General features: G+C 38.9%; 1 protein-coding gene across 1 annotated transcript; it reads left to right on the top strand.

The window, feature by feature from the left end:
• The first annotated feature begins 757 nt into the window (after window positions 1-757).
• On the top strand, window positions 758-20,114 carry LOC129490698 (zinc finger protein 722-like). The gene is made up of 4 exons (XM_055294522.2): window positions 758-796; window positions 7,070-7,196; window positions 7,682-7,777; window positions 19,123-20,114. The coding sequence occupies exons 1-4, from the start codon at window positions 758-760 to the stop codon at window positions 20,097-20,099; spliced, it is 1,239 nt and encodes a 412-aa protein (XP_055150497.2). The 3' UTR covers window positions 20,100-20,114.
• The last annotated feature ends 1,518 nt before the right edge of the window (window positions 20,115-21,632 follow it).

Below are 21,632 nucleotides of genomic sequence, written 5' to 3'. Positions count from 1 at the left end.
CTCAGCTTACTGCAACCTCCGGCTCCTGGGTTCAAGCGATTCTCCTGCCTCAGCCTCTGGAGTAGCTGGGACTACAGGCGTGTGCTGCCAAGCCTGGCTAATTTTTGTATTTTTAGTAGAGACGGGGTTTCACCATATTTGCCAGGCCAGTCTCAAACTCCTGAACTCATGATCTGCCCGCCTCAAGCTCCCAAAGTGCTGGGATTACAGGCGTGACCCACCGCAAGGGAATTAATTTGAGACGAGATTTAGGTGGGGCCACAGAGTCAAACCATATCACTGCAAAGGATCCGCAGCAAGGAAGGTCATAAAATCCGAAATTTAAAAATAATTGTCATTATATTCCTTCAATTTATGAATAACTATATTATACATCATTTATAAATGCATATGACATTATACACAAGGTTAAATGCAAATATCCTCTGGTGTTGGCCTGGCTCAGGTCAGGGAAGAAGCCCTATCTGTAAAGGCGGCAGCCTAGGCTGTTATTTTTTGCTTCGGTTCAGCCCAGCGTCTGATCAAATATTCAATCACTCAGGCATAAAGGGTGGGTCCTGAAACCTTATCCAATCAGGGGCTTAGAAACTGTCCGATCAGGCGTGCAGCTGGAGAGAACAGGACACTTCCGTAATTTTGCGGGTCCTTTGTGTTTCCCTGAGTCCAGAGCTCCAGTTCTTCTCTTCACTGCTCTGCGTCCTCTGCTCCTAGAGGCCAAGCCTCTGTGGACTTGTGTCCTGAACGTATTCGCAGATTTATGGCTAAAAGACCGGGAACCCCTGGAAGCCGAGAAATGGTGAGTGTTGGGTCTGTCCTCATGAGAGAGGGGTGGGGGCTGGTTGGAACCGGCTGAAAGTGGCTGTAGCAGGACCCAAACTTCCCCGCAGTCAGCTCTGGAATCTGAGGACCCAAATCCTCCTTGGCCCAGCTCAGCTCTAGTCCCCTCGAGCCATAACATGGTGCCTGGGCCAGCGGCTGGGACCCTGGGAGTTCTGTCTTTTTCCTCTGTGGTGGCTTTGCCCTGGACTGGAGGCCTCTCTGGGCAGCTCTGCACTCCCAGCGCCTCATCTCACCCAGATTGTGCAGGGATGGGAAAGTCATCAGGGGAGAATCCAGACTCAGGGTGCAGGATTTATGAGTGGAAAGAGTTGTGGTGCCTCGGATCCCTAGTTCCTCATTTTTCCTTTTAGAGATACATGGGAGTCACTGTAAAAATAGTAGAGAATTGAATCAAAGTGTGATTCAAGAATCATAGAGCGCCCAGCTGTTGTTTGTGGGTTGTGATCCATGGGAGAGACTTCAAGAAAAGTCTGTTACAAGTTGCATGATGAAGCAAACCAAATTCAGTGGTGCGATCTCACCTCTTTACAACCTCTGCCTCTCAGGTTCAAGTGATTGCCCTGCCTCAGCCTCCCGAGTAATTGGGATTACAGGTGCGTGCCACCACGCTTAACTAATTTTTGTATTTTTAGTAGAGATGGGATTTCACCATGCTGGCTGGGTTGGTTTCAGACTTTTGGCCTCAGGTGATCTGCCTGCCTCAGTCTCCCAACGGGCTGGGGTTACAGGCATGAGCCACCGCGCCCAGTCGAATTTTTTTTTTAACTTTTATTTTAGGTTCAGGAGTACATGTGCAGGTTTGTTATATAGGTAAAATCATATCATGAAGTTTTTGTGTACAGATTATGTTATCACAGGTACTAAGCATAGTACCCAACAGATTTGTTTTCTGATTTTCTTCATCCTCCGACCTCCCACCCTGAACTGAGCCTCAGTGTCTGCTGTTGCCTAATTTGTGTCCACGTGTTCTCATTATTTCGCTACCACTTACAAGTGACAACATACAGTTTCTGATTTTCTGTTCCTGCACCAGTTTTCTAAAAATAATGGTCTCCGGCTCCATTGACATTGCTTCAAAGGACATGATGTTGTTCTTTCTTATAGCTGCATCGTATTTCATGGTGTTTACATACCACATTTTCTTTATCCACTCTACCATTGAAGATATACAGTTTTATTTCTTGTTTTTGCTATTGTGAATAGTGCTGCAATTAACATATGCGTGCATGCGTCCTCATGATAGAATAACTTACATTCATTGGGTATATTCCCACTTGTGAGATTGGGAATGGTAATTATGTTTTCAAGTTTTTGAAAAACTTCCAAGCTGTTTTCTCAATGGTTAAACAAACTCATACTCTCACCAGCAGCATATAAGCATTCAGTTTCTCCACAGCCTCACAAGCATCTGTTTTTTTGGTTTTGGTTTTTGTTTTTTTGTTTTTTTTTACTTTGTAGTCTAATTGTTTTTATTTGAATTATTTCTTTTTTCTCCATTAGTCTAGTGTTGTCTCCATCTTATTATTTTTACATAGCATCAACTTCTGGTTTCGTTGAACTTTTTTTTTTTTTTTTGAGATGGATTCTCACTCTGTTGCCCAGGCTGGAGTGCAGTGATGCGATCTCGGCTCACTGCAACCTCCGCCTTCCATTTTTCAAGCGATCCTGCCTCAGCCTCCTGAGTAGCTGGGATTACAGGCATGTACAACCACGCCCAGCTAATTTTTGTATTTTTAGTAAAGACGGGGTTTCACCATGTTGACCAGGCTGGTCTCAAACTCCTGACCTCGTGATCTGCCCGCCTTGGCCTCCCAAAGTGCTGGGATTACAGTAATGAGCTACAGCACAAGGCCCGTTGAAATTTTTATAGTTATTTTGTCTCAACCTTCTTCATTTCAGCTGTGATTTTGGTTATTTCTTGACTTTTGCGAGCTTTGAAGTTGCTTTGCTCTTACTTTTGAAATTATTTTAATTGTAACATTAGATTTTTAAATTGAGATCTTTCCAACTTTTTTATGTGGATGTTTAGTGACATATATTTTATTCTTAACACTGCTTTGGCTGTAACTCTGAGATTCTGGTATGTTGTATTTTGGCTCTAATTAGTTTCAACAATTTTATTTCTGCCTTAATTTCATTATTTACAAAATAGCCATTTGGAAGCTGATTATTCACTTTTTATGTAATTGCATAATTTCTTGTGTTTTTTGTATTTATTTTTTTATTTTTTATTTATTTTTTTTTTTTTTTGAGACGGAGTCTTGCTCTGTCGCCCAGGCTGGAGTGCAGTGGCACGATCTCGGCTCACTGCAAGCTCCACCTTCCGGGTTCACGCCATTCTCCTGCCTCAGCCTCTCCGAGTAGCTGGGACTACAGGCACCCGCCACCGCGCCCGGCTAATTTTTTGTATTTTTAGTAGAGACGGGGTTTCACCGTGGTCTCGATCTCCTGACCTCGTGATCCGCCCGCCTCGGCCTCCCAAAGTGCTGGGATTACAAGCGTGAGCCACCGCGCCCGGCTGTGTTTTTTGTATTTAATTATTATTCTATACATTTTCTTTTTAAAATTAATGATAGAGAATCACAAGAAGAAATGAAAATGCTGTGCTCTTAATCTAAATGCTAAAAATTATTCAACACTTAGTACCAACTCCCAGGGTGCTATGAAACTTAAATCACATAATGTGTTATTCCCAGCACAGTGTTCTGTGACATGCTCCTGAACACATGGTACCTGCTTAATAAACATTTTATTAGTAAATGTGTACAGGTTTCCCAAGTGCAGATTCACTCAGACATTGCTGTTTTCCGTTGTCTCTGTAAACTTAAAAAAGCCAACAAAAAAATATATTATTTCAGGATAGAGATTGGTTGTCTTTATTTGTACCGGAAGTATTTGTTTTGTGTCAAATGTGGTGTGGTAAGGGACTCTTTTGCTGTGCCTGCTTTCTCTTGCTAATGCTAATAATGTGTCTGGGAAAGCACAATCAGCATTTACAGGGGACTTGTTGGAAAAGCCCATTCCTGGACAGTTTTGGATCCTGCAGAATCACGTTGCATAGAGCAGGGCCAAGATTACCAAATGATTTATAAACTTGAGGGGTTCAAGATACTTTCAGGAGAGTTTAGTTCAACCCTTGCATCAAAGGAAGGCTGCACTGCCTGCCCTGTTTCAGTTTGGTGGGAAGAGGTCAGTGTGGTTCATGCTCCCATTACTCTAAAGAAAATTGCTGCATAGTATTTCATGGTGTATATGTGCCACATTTTCTTAATCCAGTCGTTCGTTGTTGGACATTTGGGTTGGTTCCAAGTCTTTGCTATTGTGAATAGTGCCGCAATAAACATACATGTGCATGTGTCTTTATAGCAGCATGATTTATAGTCCTTTGGGTATATACCCAGTAATGGGATGGCTGGGTCAAATGGTATTTCTAGTTCTAGATCCCTGAGGAATCGCCACACTGACTTCCACAATGGTTGAACTAGTTTACAGTCCCACCAATGCAGCCATAAAAAATGATGAGTTCTTGTCCTTTGTAGGGACATGGATGAGACTGGAAACCATCATTCTCAGTAAACTATCGCAAGGACAAAAAACCAAACACCGCATGTTCTCACTCATAGGTGGGAATTGAACAATGAGAACTCATGGACACAGGAAGGGGAACATCACACTCCGGGGACTGTTGTGGGGTGGGGGGAGGGGGGAGGGACAGCATTAGGAGATATACCTAATGCTAAATGACGAGTTAATGGGTGCAGCAAACCAACATGGCACATGGATACATATGTAACAAACCTGCACATTGTGCACATGTACCCTAAAACCTAAAGTATAATAATAAAAAAAAAAAAGAAAATTGCTGATGTCTGATTGGGGAGGGCAGGGGAAAAAGAAATAAATTTTAATAGTTATGGAGAAGTTCATTGTTCTCCCATTGCTCTTAAATCTTTTCAGTTATGCACAACAAAAATGGGCGAATGTTTTCTGCAAGCCTTGGTCTTTCTGTCCATGGGTGTGTGTGGTGGTAGCAGGTGAATAGGTTGTGCTTTAAAGGCGTATTCTCAAGATGCAGGTTTGATATGTCCAGAGCATCTTATCTGAAAATACATTTCAGAGAAAGAGGAGGAAAAGAAAAAAAATCACTTTTTCTCTGGTGAGCATGTCCCAGATCAAGCGCTGTGTCCACTCTGCCTTTTGGAATGCCTTGTGTTCGGAACTTGGAAGTTTTTACTTCTCTACTTGTACTGTTGATCCCTAGTAAGTTTGTTTCAACTATTTTTTGTTATTTTTATGATAGTCAAGGGGTTCCGAAAAAAATTTTTTCTATATACCACAGTGTTCTATACATTCTCTTCATCTTGGGTTCTTGTATGCCTTCCAGAATTCTCACCACAAATTTATGACCTGCAATATTTAAAATGTGCCCATTGTAGCTGTTGAACATGAGAAGGTGTGGATACTCAAGATTTCTATTGGTGAAACACAGTTGTCTTTGGATATTAGTGAAAAGTGAAACATGTCATGTTGAGGTTTAGAAAATGCTCATTTAAATAGGATAGCATTTATTACCCAGAAAGTTCTGAAACAACTATTAGGAGGTACTTGCTCTCCAGGGTGCTAAGGAAAGACTACTTAAAATTACTATTACATATTACAGAACAGGGAAGTTATCTGCACTTTCAACTTTGCATAAAACTGATGTTTCTTTATAATTAAATTTAGGCCAGGTGTGGTGGCTCAGGCTTGTAATCCCAGCACTTTGGGAGGCCGAGGCAGGTGAATCACGTGAGGTCAGGAGTTTGAGGCCAGCCTGGCCAACATGGTGAAACCCAGTCTCTACTAAAAAAAAAAAAATACAAAAATTAGCCAGGCATGGTGGCATGCACCTGTATTTTCAGCTACTCAGGAGGTTGAGGCAGGAGAATTTCTTGAATTCAGGAGGCGGAGGTTGCAGTGAGCTGAGATTGCACCACTGCACTCTAGCTTGTGCGACAGAGTGAGACTCCATCTCGATAAATAAATAAATAAATAAAATTTATATATAATTGAATTTAGATTACAATTTACTTTTCTGAGAGGAGAGAAATAGCAGTGATGTTGTGTGCTGTGTGCATCAGCACATAATAAAAATCTGTCCCAGTGCAGTTGATAATAGTTTTATTCACTTGGTTCAAGATATCTATGACATTTTTTCCACTATAGAGTTAAGTGTTATTCTCTTAATTATTAAGTACACTTAGGAGATTTACTAGCTGAAGTGCATAAACCATCGCATTTAATCTGGAAGCTGTCCTTTCTTTTTAGATGACTTTTCATATATTTGTCTTTTAAAGATGAAGGCTCTTATCTTTATTTACAGGTGAGAGAAACTGGGAAAAACCCAGACTCTGCCACTTACTGGATATTTGACAAAATATTCTTACTAGGCTAGAAACATTGGTGAGCTTGCTAAAAATTCAGAAATTCAGACTTTCTCCTAAATCTCCTGAAACAAAATCTCACAACAAGATCTTAATTTATTGCACATATTAAGAATTGAGAGGTACCTTCCACCTCATCATGAATTCTCTGAGAAACATACACAACTTATTCTGTATGATGTAAATACAGCACTCAAAAATAAACATGTTCGGCCGGGTGAGGTGGCTCATGCCTGCCATCCCAGCACTTTGGGAGGCCAAGGTGGGTGGATCACCTGAGGTCAAGGAGTTCAAGGCCTGCCTGGCCAACATGGAGAAATCCTGTCTCTATTAAAAATACAAAAATTAGACAGGCATGGTGGCTCACGTGTGTAGTCCCAGCTATACGGGAGGCTGAGGCAGGAGAATTGCTTGAACTCGGGAGTGGGAGGTTGCAGTGAGCCAAGATCACGCCACTGCACTCCAGCCTGGGCAACAGCGGGAGACTCAGTCTCAAAAAAAAAAGAAAAGAAGAAAAGAAAAAAAACCAGACATGTCCATGTTGATGCCCTTCATTTTATCATTTATCGTCCAGAAAAATATCAAATCTACCATGGTATTGTGGATCTTACGCTATCCTCTCAGAGTTAGAGAATACCTCAGTGTTAAAAATTATCTTACTGAATAATTTTAGTCACTCTTATAAGTGAGAACCACTTCTTTTTACTCTCTTTTTAAACTTGGGTCAAATAAAAATCTCTGCCTATGGCCACCTGGTGTTTGTGTGTTCATTTTTGTTTGTTTGTTTGTTTGTTTGTTTGTTTCAGGGACTGTTGACATTCAGAGATGTGGCTATAGAGTTCTCTCTGGTGGAATGGCAATGCCTGGATCATGCTCAGCAGAATTTATATAGAGATGTGACGTTAGAGAACTACAGAAACCTGGTCTCCCTGGGTGAGGATAACTTCAATACACAATTCCTAACATATTGCCTTTCTCTCTTTTCTAAGATGATTTTGGTAATTTCTGCTTTGCATGAATGAATTGTAGCTCTCCAAATTTAAGAAAATCTTGGGGATTCATTGGTGTAGAACAGATTCTTCAGGATATTTTATCTTGACCTGAACTTTTCCCTTTCCTGAGCTTATGTATCTTTTGCTCTAGGTTAGTGGCAATTCCAAAAGTCTCGTGACATAAAATATCATTGCCGACACCTTAGAATTCAGTTGCCACCATCAATTTTTGATTCAGTATTATTGAGTAGTGAAATTAAGGACCTACCCATTTAAAATAATTTCTAAATATTTAGAAAGTTCTGTTATGAATCAATATTAATTTTCTAGAACTTTCCATTATATCCTTTTTACTAAGCATAAGACTAGTTTGGTAATTAAAGAATTCAGCCAGATTTATGTTACTTTTTTTTCTTAATAAAACAGGTATTGCTGTCTCTAAGCCAGACTTGATCACCCGTCTGGAGCAAAATAAAGAGCCCTGGAATATAAAGAGAAATGAGATGTTAGCCAAACACCCAGGTAGGTGAGAGCAAATTAAGTAGATGACAGGGATGAGAGGTACACAAGTTAAGAAGGCATCCAGTCCTTAAAATGTGGTCTGGGGAGTTGTGCTTTGGTGGAAATAGTTTCTGGGAAGCCCGAGTCATTTTTTTCTATTGCTCTCACATGGGGACACCTGTTGCAGGATTTAGGAGGATGAGAGAGACCTCGGGTTTAAAATAGGAGAATCTTTTATTGAGTGCAGACCCAGCAGACTCACCTCCAAAGACTGGGCCCAGAACAAAGACAGCACTTGAGTTTTATACACACTTCACAAAAGTGGGTGGGCTAGCTTGAAGCAAGTTTACAGTGGCATGAAAGCAGGGATACAGAGGCAGGAAAAAGGCAGTTAATCAAATTGTACCAGGTTCATAACTCATGATTGCACATAACCATTGCCAGGCAACCCAGATGTCTGTTATCTAGGCTTGCCCAGGCACGGGCTTATCCCATAACCTTCACTATGGTGCCTAGACAGCTGTGGTTCAGGCCTGCTCAGGCTTCTCATGACTTTCACTGTACTTCTTAGATAAAACAGAATACTTGAAGTTACTAGTTACAGAGAACAGGAGTCTATAAACTTATACTATAAAACAAAGGAAAATTTGATTTTCTTCTCCCAGTGTTGAGGGAGTGCTGGGAGAGTCTCCAGAGCACATTAGATAATATTGTCAAGACTTTTCCGGGGTCTGGGCTGTGCCTGTTGCTGCCTCTGGGACAAGTCAGCCTAATACAAGAAAGCTTATTTCTCTTACTTTTTTATTTTATTTTTCTTTAATTTCCCGCCTCACATCTTCTGCCCCATGCTGTTAAATTCTCTAAGGATTCTACTTTTGCTTCAATAATCTTTCTTCAAGTTTACAGTGTGAGCCAAAGTTTTCTTTATGGCTTATCAGGGACTGCACAAACTGACTGCTTTGCCATTGCTTTTGGGGACACACTAATTATCTGCATATTTTTGAGAAACTCTATTTTAAACCACTTTTAAAATTCTTTTTTTGCATCATGTCTAAAATGTGTGAGAACAGTAGTTTCTGTTTCATTGGTGGTTGTCCATTTTTCTGCACATACCATTCTGTTTTTATTACTATAGCCTTGAAATATAATTTAAAGTTTTTTTACAATTTTTAAATTTTTACATATGTATGTATTTATTTACTTAGAGGCTGGGTTATGATATTTGCTGTGTGGGCATATGCAAGCAGGGTACCTCTTGTGTCTTCATTTTACTGTGCTGCATATTTTAGACATAGATTCATAAATAGTATTGCTGGATTATATAATTTCATTTTTAATTATTTGAAGAACATTTTGAAGAACATTCATGTTTTTTTAATGATGATTGCACCTTTTATCCTCATCAACAACTTACATAGGTTTGAATTTCTTTACATTATCAACATAGTTGGTGTTTTAAAAAAATTTATAGTGGCCATCCTAATTGATGTAAAGTAATTGTGTTTTGTATTGTGATTTTGTTTTGCATTTTTCTATAAATTGTTAATTTTGTGCAACTTGTCAAATGCTTCTTTTCATTTGTATATCTTTTTAAATTAAAATTTAGTTTAATCATTTGTCCATTTCTGTTGTTTTTTTTTTTTTTTTTTTTTTCGAGATGGAGTTTTGCTCCTGTTGCCCAGGCTGGAGTGCAATGGCATAATTTCGGCTCATGGCAACCTCTGCCTCCCAGATTAAAATGATTCTCCTGCCTCAGCCTCCTGAGTAGCTGAGATCAGGGATGTGCCACTATGCCCAGTATTTTTAGTAAAGATGGGTTTCACCATGTTGGTCAGGCTGGTCTCAAATTCCTGACCTCAGGTGATCTGCCCACTTCAGCCTCCCAAAGTTCTGGGATTACATGCATGAGCCACCGCACCCATTTCTAAATCAAGTAATTAATTTTTGTTGTCTAGTTTCGGGAGTTGTTTATATATTCTCAATATTAAGTCTTATCACATGTGATTTTCAAATATTGTCACCCATTTCTTGGGTGACACTGTCACTCTGTTAAATGTTTTATTTGATTGCAGAAATTTTGAAGTTTAGCCCAGTTAAATTTTTCTGTTCTTCTCTTTGTTGCCCATGCATTTGATGGCATATCTAAGAAAATGGTGCCAAGACCAATGTCATGTCTTTCCACTGTATTTTTTTTCTAAGAGTTTCATTAGTTTTTTTCAGTCAAAGTATTTTGTTTAAAATATTTTTTGTATATGATGCAATTAAAGCATCCAACTTCATTGTTTCAATGTAGATATCCAGTTTTCAACACTGCCTGTTGAAGGGATTATATTTTCTCCATTGTTTGCTCATGGCAACCTTGAGGCAGATTATTTGGTCATACACAGAAGAGTTCAATTGCTGGGCTCCCTATTTTGTTCTATCATGTCTTTATCTGTCTTTGTGTGAATACCACATAGTTATTGTTATTGCAGCTTTTTATTATGATTTGAAATTATGAAGTATAATGCCTCTGTGTTTTTCCTGTGTGTTTCTCTAGATATAGTTCATAATAAAATTTAAAAATGTTAAACAATATTCCAGGAATAAGTATATTTTTGGAATTTTGATACAGATTATACTAAATTAGTTCACCACTGTGGGTTATATTGACATCTTAACAAATTAAGTTGTCACTTAAATATGTTGACCCTTGAGCAAAAATATTAAATTATATTATTTGACCCCATGCAAGAATACAGTGAAGAGTGTGTTTATTTCCATGTGTTTTTGATTTGCCAGTATCACTTTTTTTCTTTTTAGTTTTATTCAGTTTTGGTTAGAAAACATACACTGTGTGATTTTGCTCTTCTTAAATTTTTTTTGACACAGGGTTTCTCACTCTGTTGCTCAGACTGTAATGCAGTAGCAGAATCTTGGCTCACTGTAGCCTGAACCACTTGGACTCAAGTAATCCTTTTACCTTGGCCTCCTGAGTGGCTGGCACTACAGGCATACCCCACCATGCCCAGCTAATTTTTTTTCTTTTTTTTATTATTATTATACTTTAGGTTTTAGGGTACATGTGCACAATGTGCAGGTTTGTTACATATGTATCCATGTGCCATGTTGTTTTGCTGCACCCATTAACTCGTCATTTAGCATTAGGTATATCTCCTAATACTGTCCCTCCCCCCTCCCCCCACCCCACAACATTCCCCGGAGTGTGATGTTCCCCTTCCTGTGTCCATGAGTTCTCATTGTTCAATTCCAACCTATGAATGAGAACATGCGGTGTTTGGTTTTTTGTCCTTGCGATAGTTTACTGAGAATGATGTTTTCCAGTTTCATCCATGTCCCTACAAAGGACATGAACTCATCATTTTTTATGGCTGCATGGTATTCCATGGTGTATATATGCCACATTTTCTTAATCCAGTCTATCGTTGTTGGACATTTGGGTTGGTTCCAACTCTTTGCTATTGTGAATAGTGCCGCAATAAACATACGTGTGCATGTGTCTTTATAGCAGCATGATTTATAGTCCTTTGGGTATATACCCAGTAATGGGATGGCTGGGTCAAATGGTATTTCTAGTTCTAGATCCCTGAGGAATCGCCACACTGACTTCCACAATGGTTGAACCAGTTTACAGTCCCACCAACAGTGTAAAAGTGTTCCTGTTTCTCCACATCCTCTCCAGCACCTGTTGTTTCCTGATTTTTTAATGATGACCATTCTAACTGGTGTGAGATGGTATCTCACTGTGGTTTTGATTTGCATTTCTCTGATGGCCAGTGATGATGAGCATTTCTTCATGTGTTTTTTGGCTGCATAGATGTCTTCTTTTGAGAAGTGTCTGTTCATGTCGTTTGCCCACTTTTTGATGGGGTTGTTTGTTTTTTTCTTGTAAATTTGTTTGAGTTCATTGTAGATTCTGGATATTAGCCCTTTGTCAGATGAGTAGGTTGCAAAAATTTTCTCCCATTCTGTAGGTTGCCTGTACACTCTGATGGTAGTTTCTTTTGTTGTGCAGAAGCTCTTTAGTTTAATTAGATCCCATTTGTCAATTTTGGCCTTCTTTGCCATTGCTTTTGGTGTTTTAGACATGAAGTCCTTGCCCACGCCTATGTCCTGAATGGTATTGCCTAGGTTTTCTTGTAGGATTTTAATGGTTTTAGGTCTAACATTTAAGTCTTTAATCCATCTTGAATTAATTTTTGTATAAGGTGTAAGGAAGGGGTCCAGTTTCAGCTTTCTACATATGGCTAGCCAGTTTTCCCAGCACCATTTATTAAATAGGGAATCCTTTCCCCATTTCTTGTTTTTGTCAGGTTTGTCAAAGATCAGATAGTTGTAGATATGCGGCATCATTTCTGAGGGCTCTGTTCTGTTCCATTGATCTATGTCTCTGTTGTGGTACCAGTACCATGCTGTTTTGGTTACTGTAGCCTTGTAGTATAGTTTGAAGTCAGGTAGCATGATGCCTCCAGCTTTGTTCTTTTGGCTTAGGATTGACTTGGCGATGCGGGCTCTTTTTTGGTTCCATATGAACTTTAAAGTAGTTTTTTCCAATTCTGTGAAGAAAGTCATTGGTAGCTTGATGGGGATGGCATTGAATCTATAAATTACCTTGGGCAGTATGGCCATTTTCACAATATTGATTCTTCCAACCCATGAGCATGGAATGTTCTTCCATTTGTTTGTATCCTCTTTTATTTCATTGAGCAGTGATTTGTAGTTCTCCTTGAAGAGGTCCTTCACATCCCTTGTAAGTTGGATTCCTAGGAATTTTATTCTCTTTGAAGCAATTGTGAATGGGAGTTCACTCATGATTTGGCTCTCTGTTTGTCTGTGATTGGTGTACAAGAATGCTTGTGATTTTTGTACATTGATTTTGTATCCTGAGACTTTGCTGAAGTTGCTAATCAGCTTAAGGAGATTTTGGGCTGAGACGATGGGGTTTTCTAGATATACAATCATGTCATCTGCAAACAGGGACAATTTGACTTCCTCTTTTCCTAATTGAATACCCTTTATTTCCTTCTCCTGCCTGATTGCTCTGGCCAGAACTTACAGCACTATGTTGAATAGGAGCAGTGAGAGAGGGCATCCCTGTCTTGTGCGAGTTTTCAGAGGGAATGCTTCCAGTTTTTGCCCATTCAGTATGATACTGGCTGTGGGTTTGTCATAGATAGCTCTTATTATTTTGAGATACGTCCCATCAATACCTAATTTATTGAGAGTTTTTAGCATGAAGGGTTGTTGAATTTTGTCAAAGGCCTTTTCTGCATCTATTGAGATAATCATGTGGTTTTTGTCTTTGGTTCTGTTTATATGCTGGATTACACTTATTTATTTGCGTATGTTGAACCAGCCTTGCATCCCAGGGATGAAGCCCATTTGATTATGGTGGATAAGCTTTTTGATGTGCTGCTGGATTCGGTTTGCCAGTATTTTATTGAGGATTTTTGCATCAATGTTCATCAAGGATATTGGTCTGAAATTCTCTTTTTTGGTTATGTCTCTGCCAGGCTTTAGTAGCAGGGCAATGCTGGCTTCATAAAATGTGTTAGGGAGGATTCCCTCTTTTTCTATCGATTGGAATAGTTTCAGAAGGAATGGTACCATTTCCTCCTTGTACCTCTGGTAGAATTCGGCTGTGAATCCATCAGGTCCTGGACTCTTTTTGGTTGGTAAGCTATTGATTATTGCCACAATTTCAGAACCTGTTATTGGTCTATTCAGAGATTCAACTTCTTCCTGGTTTAGTCTTGGGAGGGTGTATTTGTCGAGGAATTTATCCATTTCTTCTAGATTTTCTAGTTTATTTGCATAGAGGTGTTTGTAGTATTCTCTGATGATAGATTGTATTTCTGTGGGATCGGTGGTGATATCCCCTTTTTCATTTTTAATTGCATCTATTTGATTCTTCTCTCTTTTCTTCTTTATTAGTCTTGCTAGCGGTCTATCAATTTTGTTGATCTTTTCAAAAAACCAGCTCCTGGATTCATTAATTTTTTGCAGGGTTTTTTGTGTCTCTATTTCCTTCAGTTCTGCTCTGATTTTAGTTATTTCTAGCCTTCTGCTAGCTTTTGAATGTGTTTGCTCTTGCTTTTCTAGTTCTTTTAATTGTGATGTTAGGGTGTCAATTTTGGATCTTTCCTGCTTTCTCTTGTGGGCATTTAGTGCTATAAATTTCCCTCTACACACTGCTTTGAACGTGTCCCAGAGATTCTGGTATGTTGTGTCTTTGTTCTCGTTGGTTTCAAAGAACATCTTTATTTCTGCCTTCATTTCATTATGTACCCAATAGTCATTCAGGAGCAGGTTGTTCAGTTTCCATGTAGTTGAGCGGTTTTGAGTGAGTTTCTTAATCCTGAGTTCTAGTTTGATTGCACTGTGGTCTGAGAGACAGTTTGTTATAATTTCTGTTCTTTTACATTTGCTGAGGAGAGCTTTACTTCCAACTATGTGGTCAATTTTGGAATAGGTGTGGTGTGGTGCTGAAAAAAATGTGTATTCTGTTGATTTGGGGTGGAGAGTTCTGTAGATGTCTATTAGGTCCACTTTGTGCAGAGCTGAGTTCAATTCCTGGATATCCTTGTTAACTTTCTGTCTCCTTGATCTGTCTAATGTTGACAGTGGGGTGTTAAAATCTCCCATTATTATTGTGTGGGAGTTTAAGTCCCTTTGTAGGTCACTCAGGACTTGCTTTATGAATCTGGGTGTTCCTGTGTTGGGTGCATATATATTTAGGATAGTTAGCTCTTCTTGTTGAATTGATCCCTTTACCATTATGTAATGGCCTTCTTTGTCTCTTTTGATCTTTGTTGGTTTAAAATCTATTTTATCAGAGACTAGGATTGCAACCCCTGCCTTTTTTTGTTTTCCAGTTGCTTGATAGATCTTCCTCCATCCCTTTATTTTGAGTCTATGTGTGTCTCTGCACGTGAGATGGGTTTCCTGAATACAGCACACTGATGGGTCCTGACTCCTTATCCAGTTTGCCAGTCTGTGTCTTTTAATTGGAGCATTTAGCCCATTTACATTTAACGTTAATATTGTTATGTGTGAATGTGATCCTGTCATTATGATGTTAGTTGGTTATTTTGCTCGTTAGTTGCTGTAGTTTCTTCCTAGCCTCAATGGTCTTTACAATTTGGCATGTTTTTGCATTGGCTGGTACCGGTTGTTCCTTTCCATGTTTAGTGCTTCCTTCAGGAGCTCTTTTAGGGCAGGCCTGGTGGTGACAAAATCACTCAGCATTTGCTTGTCTGTAAAGTATTTTATTTCTCCTTCACTTATGAAGCTTAGTTTGGCTGGATATGAAATTCTGGGTTGAAAATTCTTTTCTTTAAGAATGTTGAATATCGGCCCCCACTCTCTTCTGGCTTGTAGAGTTTCTGCCGAAAGATCAGCTGTTAGTCTGATGGGCTTCCCTTTGTGGGTAACCCGACCTTTCTCTCTGGCTGCCCTTAACATTTTTTCCTTCATTTCAACTTTGGTGAATCTGACAATTATGTGTCTTGGAGTTGCTGTTCTCGAGGAGAATCTTTGTGGCGTTCTCTGTATTTCCTGAATCTGAATGTTGGCCTGCCTTGCTAGATTGGGGAAGTTCTCCTGGATAATATCTTGCAGAGCGTTTTCCAACTTGGTTCCATTCTCCCCGTCATTTTCAGGTACACCAATCAGACGTAGGTTTGGTCTTTTCACATAGTCCCAAATTTCTTGGAGGCTTTGTTCATTTCTTTTATTCTTTTTTCTCTAAACTTCCCTTCTCACTTCATTTCATTCATTTCATCTTCCATCAGTGACACCCTTTCTTCCAGTTGATCGCATCTGCTACTGAGGCTTCTGCAATCTTCGCGTAGTTCTCGAAACTTGGCTTTCAGCTCCATCAGCTCCTTTAAGCCCTTCTCTCCATTGGTTATTCCAGTTATCCATTCTTCTAATTTTTTTTCAAAGTTTTTAACTTCTTTGCTATTGTTTTGAATTTCCTCCCGTAGCTCAGTGTAGTTTGATCGTCTGAAGACTTCTTCTCTCAACTCGTCAAAGTCATCCTCCATCCAGCTTTGTTCCGTTGCTGGTGAGGAACTGCGTTCCTTTGGAGGAGGAGAGGTGCTCTGCTTTTTAGAGTTTCCAGTTTTTCTGCTCTGTTTTTTCCCCATCTTTGTGGTTTTATCTACTTTTGGTCTTTGATGATGGTGATGCACAGATGGGTTTTTGGTGTGGATGTCCTTTCTGTTTGTTAGTTTTCCTTCTACCAGACAGGACCCTCAGCTGCAGGTCTGTTGGAGTTTACCAGAGGTCCACTCCAGACCCTGTTTGGCTGAGTGTCAGCAGCAGTGGCTGCAGAACAGCAGATTTTCGTGAGACCACAAATTCAGCTTTCTGATAGTTCCTCTGGATGTTTTGTCTCAGAGGAGTACCCGGCCAAGTGAGGTGTCAGTCTGTCCCTACTGGGGGGTGCCTCCCAGTTAGGCTGCTCAGGGGTGAGGGACCCACTTTAGGAGGCAGTCTGTCCGTTCTCAGGTCTCCAGCTGCCTGCTGGGAGAACCACTACTCTCTTCAAAGCTGTCAGTCAGACAGGGACATTTAAGTCTGTGGAGGTTCCTGCTGACTTTTTTTTTGTCTGTGCCCTGCCCCCAGAGGTGGAGCCTACAGAGGCAGGCAGGCCTCCTTGAGCTGTGGTGGGCTCCACCCCGTTCGAGCTTCCTGGCTGCTTTGTTTACCTAAGCAAGCCTGGGCAATGGTGGGCGCCCCTCCCCCAGCCTCGCTGCCACCTTGCAGCTTGATCTCAGACTGCTGTGCTAGCAATCAGCGAGACTCCGTGATGCCCAGCTAATTTTTAATTATTTGTAGAGACAGGGTCTTACTGTGTTCACAAGGCTGGTATCAAACTTCTTGCCCCAAGTGATCCTTCCACCTTGGCCTCCCAAACTGCTGGAATTACACCTGTGAGCCACTGCACCTGGCTGATCTTTTGAAATTTTCTGAGACTTACGTGTTCTAACAGAATACATCAGGTGCAAATAAGAATATTGTGTATCCAATTGCTTTTCACTGGAGAGTTCTGTACATGTCTGTTTAGCCTATTTGGTTGGTCATATGGAGTAGATGCCCTCCAAATCTCATGTTGAAATATAATCTCCAGTGTTGGATGTGGGGCCTAATGAGAGGTGTTTGCATCATGCAGACAAATCCCTCATGAATGACTTGGCACAATCCCCTTGGTAATCATAGAGTTCTCACTCTGTTAATCCACATGAAAGCAGTTGTTTAAAGGAACCTGGCTCCTCCACCTCACACTCGCATCATCTTTCATTATGTGACATGTTTGGTTCTTTTTTGCCTTCCGCTATAATTGTAAGCTTCCTCATATCCTCACCAGAAGCAGATGCTGGCATATACTTCTTGTACAGTCTACTCAACTGTGAGCCAAAGAAATCTTTTTCTTTATCAATTACCCAGTCTCAGGTTATTTTCTATAGAAATGCAAAATGAATTTATACATAATATAATGTTCTTTGGGTTTTCTGTTTTTTTAATTGATTTTTATTTAAATTTTTAATTCTTTATTGAAATTGAGGTATTAATGTTTATAATTTTTGTTGCTATTTTATTTCTTGCTTCATTTCTGTCAATATTTGCTTTACATATTTTGAAGTCCTGATGTTATATATGCATATACCTATAGATAGACATAATAGTTATAGATTCCTAGCAAATGGACTCATTTTACCATTATATCATATCAATTTGGCTCATGCTAGTAATCGACTCATTTTCTTTTTGTGCGTCTATAAATGTTTTTTCTTTGTGCTACATTGGAGATTTTATAAAACCTCTTAATGTTACAACAGTATATTTTAAACTGGTAAAAAAATGACTTCAGTTGCATAGAACAATTTGTCCTCATTATATCTACCCTATACTTCATATTGATGTTGCAAATTATATCTTTGTGTATTTTATGATTATTTTTACTCATATATTTCAAATTTTAAATTACTAACAATGCTTTCTGCACGATCACAATAATGCCACAGAATTTTATTTTTTGTATACGCATATGTTTTTCAGAAAGTTATGCATTTTTATATGATTATATATTTTTTCATCTTATTATTTTAAGTGGAAAGACCTCTTTTCAGCATTTTATTTAGGGCACATGCAGTGTTTATATGCTTTTCCAGCATTTGTTTATTCTGGAAGATCTTTATTTTTTTGTTTATTTTGTAGTACATTTTTGCTGGTTATATTATTCTCACCATGAAGATTTTTTCCAGCACTTTGACCATTTTACACAGGTCTTTTCTGACCTGCAAGGTTTCTGTTGACAAATTCACTGGTTGTCTCGGAGGACTATGCTTATAAATAATACCTCACTTTTATCTTGCAGCTCCCAAGATTATCTTATTGTTTGTGACTTTTCAAACTTTGCTTAAATATGTATTATGGATCTTTTTGTGTATACCCTAGTTTGTTTGTTTAGCTTCTTCATTTTTTATATTACTTTTTTCTTACTTTTAAATTTTGTCAGTTATTCTTTTTTACCTCCACAATTGTTTATTTTTAATATTCCAAGCCTTTTGTTGATATTCTTATTTTTCTGATTTTATTTAGGTGTCTGGTTTTCCATTTTTCTCATTGAGCATAATATGGATCATCTTAAATTTTAAAAATTAATATGTATCTCTTTATTTTTATAGTTGCTTTTTCACAAATTTTGATTTTTTTGGTTAGACCATGTTGCCCAAATATTTTGTATACATTGTAATCTTTGGTTGAGATTTAGACATTAACATAAAATTACCTTTCACGATCTTTATAATACAGCTCTTTCCTGGCATAGCCTGAAACCAATTGTCTTGGGTAAAGATTCTGGGAGTCTCACAAAAATATGTTCTCAGGGTGTGTCTTGTCTGCAATTTTGTATTTATTTTTCAGTTAAAAGACTTCTTCATATTTCTTACTGGTCAGTAACTACTTTCTACACCTATTGTCTGTCCATGGTACTGCAGTCTTTCTGCTGTTGTAACATTCACTTTTGATCTCAGAAGAATTAAATCTGTCATTAAAGACACCACGTTCTCCTATGGGGGATGAGGAAGGGCTGTGTTGAGTAAATGTAGCAGACTTTTCTATCTATAAAGCTCTTGACATTGTGCTCACGTGGTACACACACTTTATAAATTTCCAACAAAGGTATTTTGAATACTATGATTCTATTACATTTATACATCTATGAAGGAATTATGGCCTGTGGTGTTTTGATATGCCATTTTGCTAATGTACCATATATAATTTTATATATTCGATTTGTAAAGTATATTTATCTGAGTCCAGTAAGTGGAGTAACTTGTGATTTTTATGTCTTTCAGTTATGTGTTCTCATTTCACACAAGATCTTCAGCCAGAGCAGGGCATAAAAGATTCACTCCAAAAAGTAATACCAAGAACATATGAAAAATGTGGACATGAGAATTTAAAATTTAAAAAATGCCATAAAAGTGTGGGTGAGTGTGAGGTGCACAAAGGAGGTTATAATGATGTTAAACAATGTTGGTCAGCTATCCAAAACAAAACATTTCAGACTCATAAATGTGTCAAGGTCTTTGGCAAATTTTCAAATTCCAATAGACATAAGACAAGATATACTGGAAAGAAACATTTCAAATGTAAAAAATATGGCAAATCATTTTGCATGCTTTCACACCTAAATCAACATCAGATAATTCATACTAGGGAGAAGTCCTACAAATGTGAAGAATGTGGCAAATCCTTTAACCGCTCCTCACACTGTACTACACATAAAAGAATTCATATTGGAGAGAAACCCTACAGATGTGAGGAATGTGGTAAAGCCTTTAGCTGGTCCTCAAGCCTTAGTAGACATAAGAGAATTCATACTGGAGAGAAACCCTACGCATGTGAAGGATGTGGCCAAGTCTTTAGCTTATCCTCAAACCTTACTAGACATAAGCGAACTCATACTGGGGAGAAACCCTTCACTTGTGAAGAATGTGGCAAAGCCTTTAGCTGGTCCTCAACCCTTAAGAAACATAAAAGAATTCATACCGGAGAGAAACCGTACACATGTAAAGAATGTGGCCAAGCCTTTAGGCACTCCTCAACACTTACTAACCACAAGAGAATTCATACTGGAGAGAGACCCTACAAATGTGAAGAATGTGGCAAAGCCTTTAGCGTATCCTCAACCCTCACTGACCACAAGAGAATTCATACTGGAGAGAAACCCTACACATGTGAAGAATGTGGCAAATCCTTTAACTGCTCGTCAACCCTTAAGAAACATAAGCGAATTCACACTGGAGAGAAACCCCACAAATGTGAATAATGTGGCAAAGTCCACCCTCAGGCCTCATAATACATAAAACAATTTATACTGGAAAAAAGCACTACAAGTGTAGAGAATGTGGCCAGGCCTTTAACCAGTTCCCAACCTTAATTGAACATAAGAGAATTCATACTGGACAAAAATCTTATAAATGTAAAAAAATGTAACAAAGCCTTTAACCCTTAAACCTAATAAACCTAAGAGAATTTATTGAAAAGTTTTTTTTTTTGTGATGGAGTCTCACTTTGTCACCCAGGCTGGAGTGCAGTGGCATGATCTCAGCTCATTGCAGCCTCTGCCTTCCAGGTTCAAGTGATTCTCCTGCCTCAGCCTCCTGAGTAGTTGGGATTACAGGCATGTGCCACCACACTGGCTGATTTTTGTGTTTTTAGTAGAGACAGAGTTTTGCCTTGTTGGCCAGGCTGGTCTCAAACTCCCAACCTCAGGTGATCCACCTGCCTCAACCTCCCAAAGCCTAAGAGGATTTATATTAGAGAGACCCTAGAAAGGTAAAAAATGTGACAAAAGCTTTAAGCACAACTCAGGCCTTACACAATATCTTATAATTGATTCTAGAGAGAAACCCTACAAAAGCAAAGAATGTGGTAAAGCTTTTACCTAGTCTTGAACGCTTATTATACACAAGAGAATGCTGAAGAGAAGCCCTACAATAAGGAATATGGCAATGTCATTAAAAAGTCCTCAAACCTGAACAAATTTAAGGAAATTGATATTGGAGAGAACCCCAGCAATTGTAGAAAAAAAATGTGGCAAAGCCTTTAACTGGTTCTCCATCCTTATTAATTTAAAAATTTTATACTGGAGAGAAACTCTACATACATAAAAAATGTGACAGAGCATTTAACCACACCTCAAACTTTTCTAAAAAAGAGAAATCATATTGGTGAGAAACTCTAGAAATGTGTTAAATGTGGCAAGGCCTTTAAATAGTAGTCACACATTTTGGTAAGTAAGATAATTTATACTGAAGAAAATTCCTACAAATATGAAGAATGTGGCAAAACTTTTAACAAATTTTCACATCTTATTGCACAGGAAAGCATTTATACTAGAGAAAAATTGTGCAAAGAATGTGAAAAGCCATTAATATCAGCACACATCTTACTCAGTATCATAAAGTTTATGCTTAATAAAAGCATTATAGGTTGGGCGTGTTGGCTCATGCTTGTAATTCCAGCACTTTGGGAGGCCAAGGTTGGTGGATCATGAGGTCAGGAGTTCAAGACCAGCCTGGCCAACATGGTGAAACCCCATTTTAACTAAAAATACAAAAATTAGCCAGGCGTGGTGGCATGCACCTGTAATCCCAGCTACTCGGGAGGCTGAGGCAGGAGAACTGCTTGAACCTGGGAGGCAGAGGTTGCAGTGAACCTAGATAGGGCTGCTACTTTGCAGCCTGGGTGACAGAGCAAGACTCCATCTCAAAAAAACAAAAAAAGCACTATAAATGTGATTACTGTAAAAAGACTTTTCAGAAAATGTAGACCTTTAAAGTAAAAACTGTTTATTCTG

This window comes from Symphalangus syndactylus, chromosome 9, assembly GCF_028878055.3.
Source record: "Symphalangus syndactylus isolate Jambi chromosome 9, NHGRI_mSymSyn1-v2.1_pri, whole genome shotgun sequence".
In the NCBI taxonomy this organism is placed as follows: domain Eukaryota; kingdom Metazoa; phylum Chordata; class Mammalia; order Primates; family Hylobatidae; genus Symphalangus; species Symphalangus syndactylus.
Note: the sequence above shows the minus strand (reverse complement) of the source record. Positions and strands in the feature narration are given on the sequence as shown.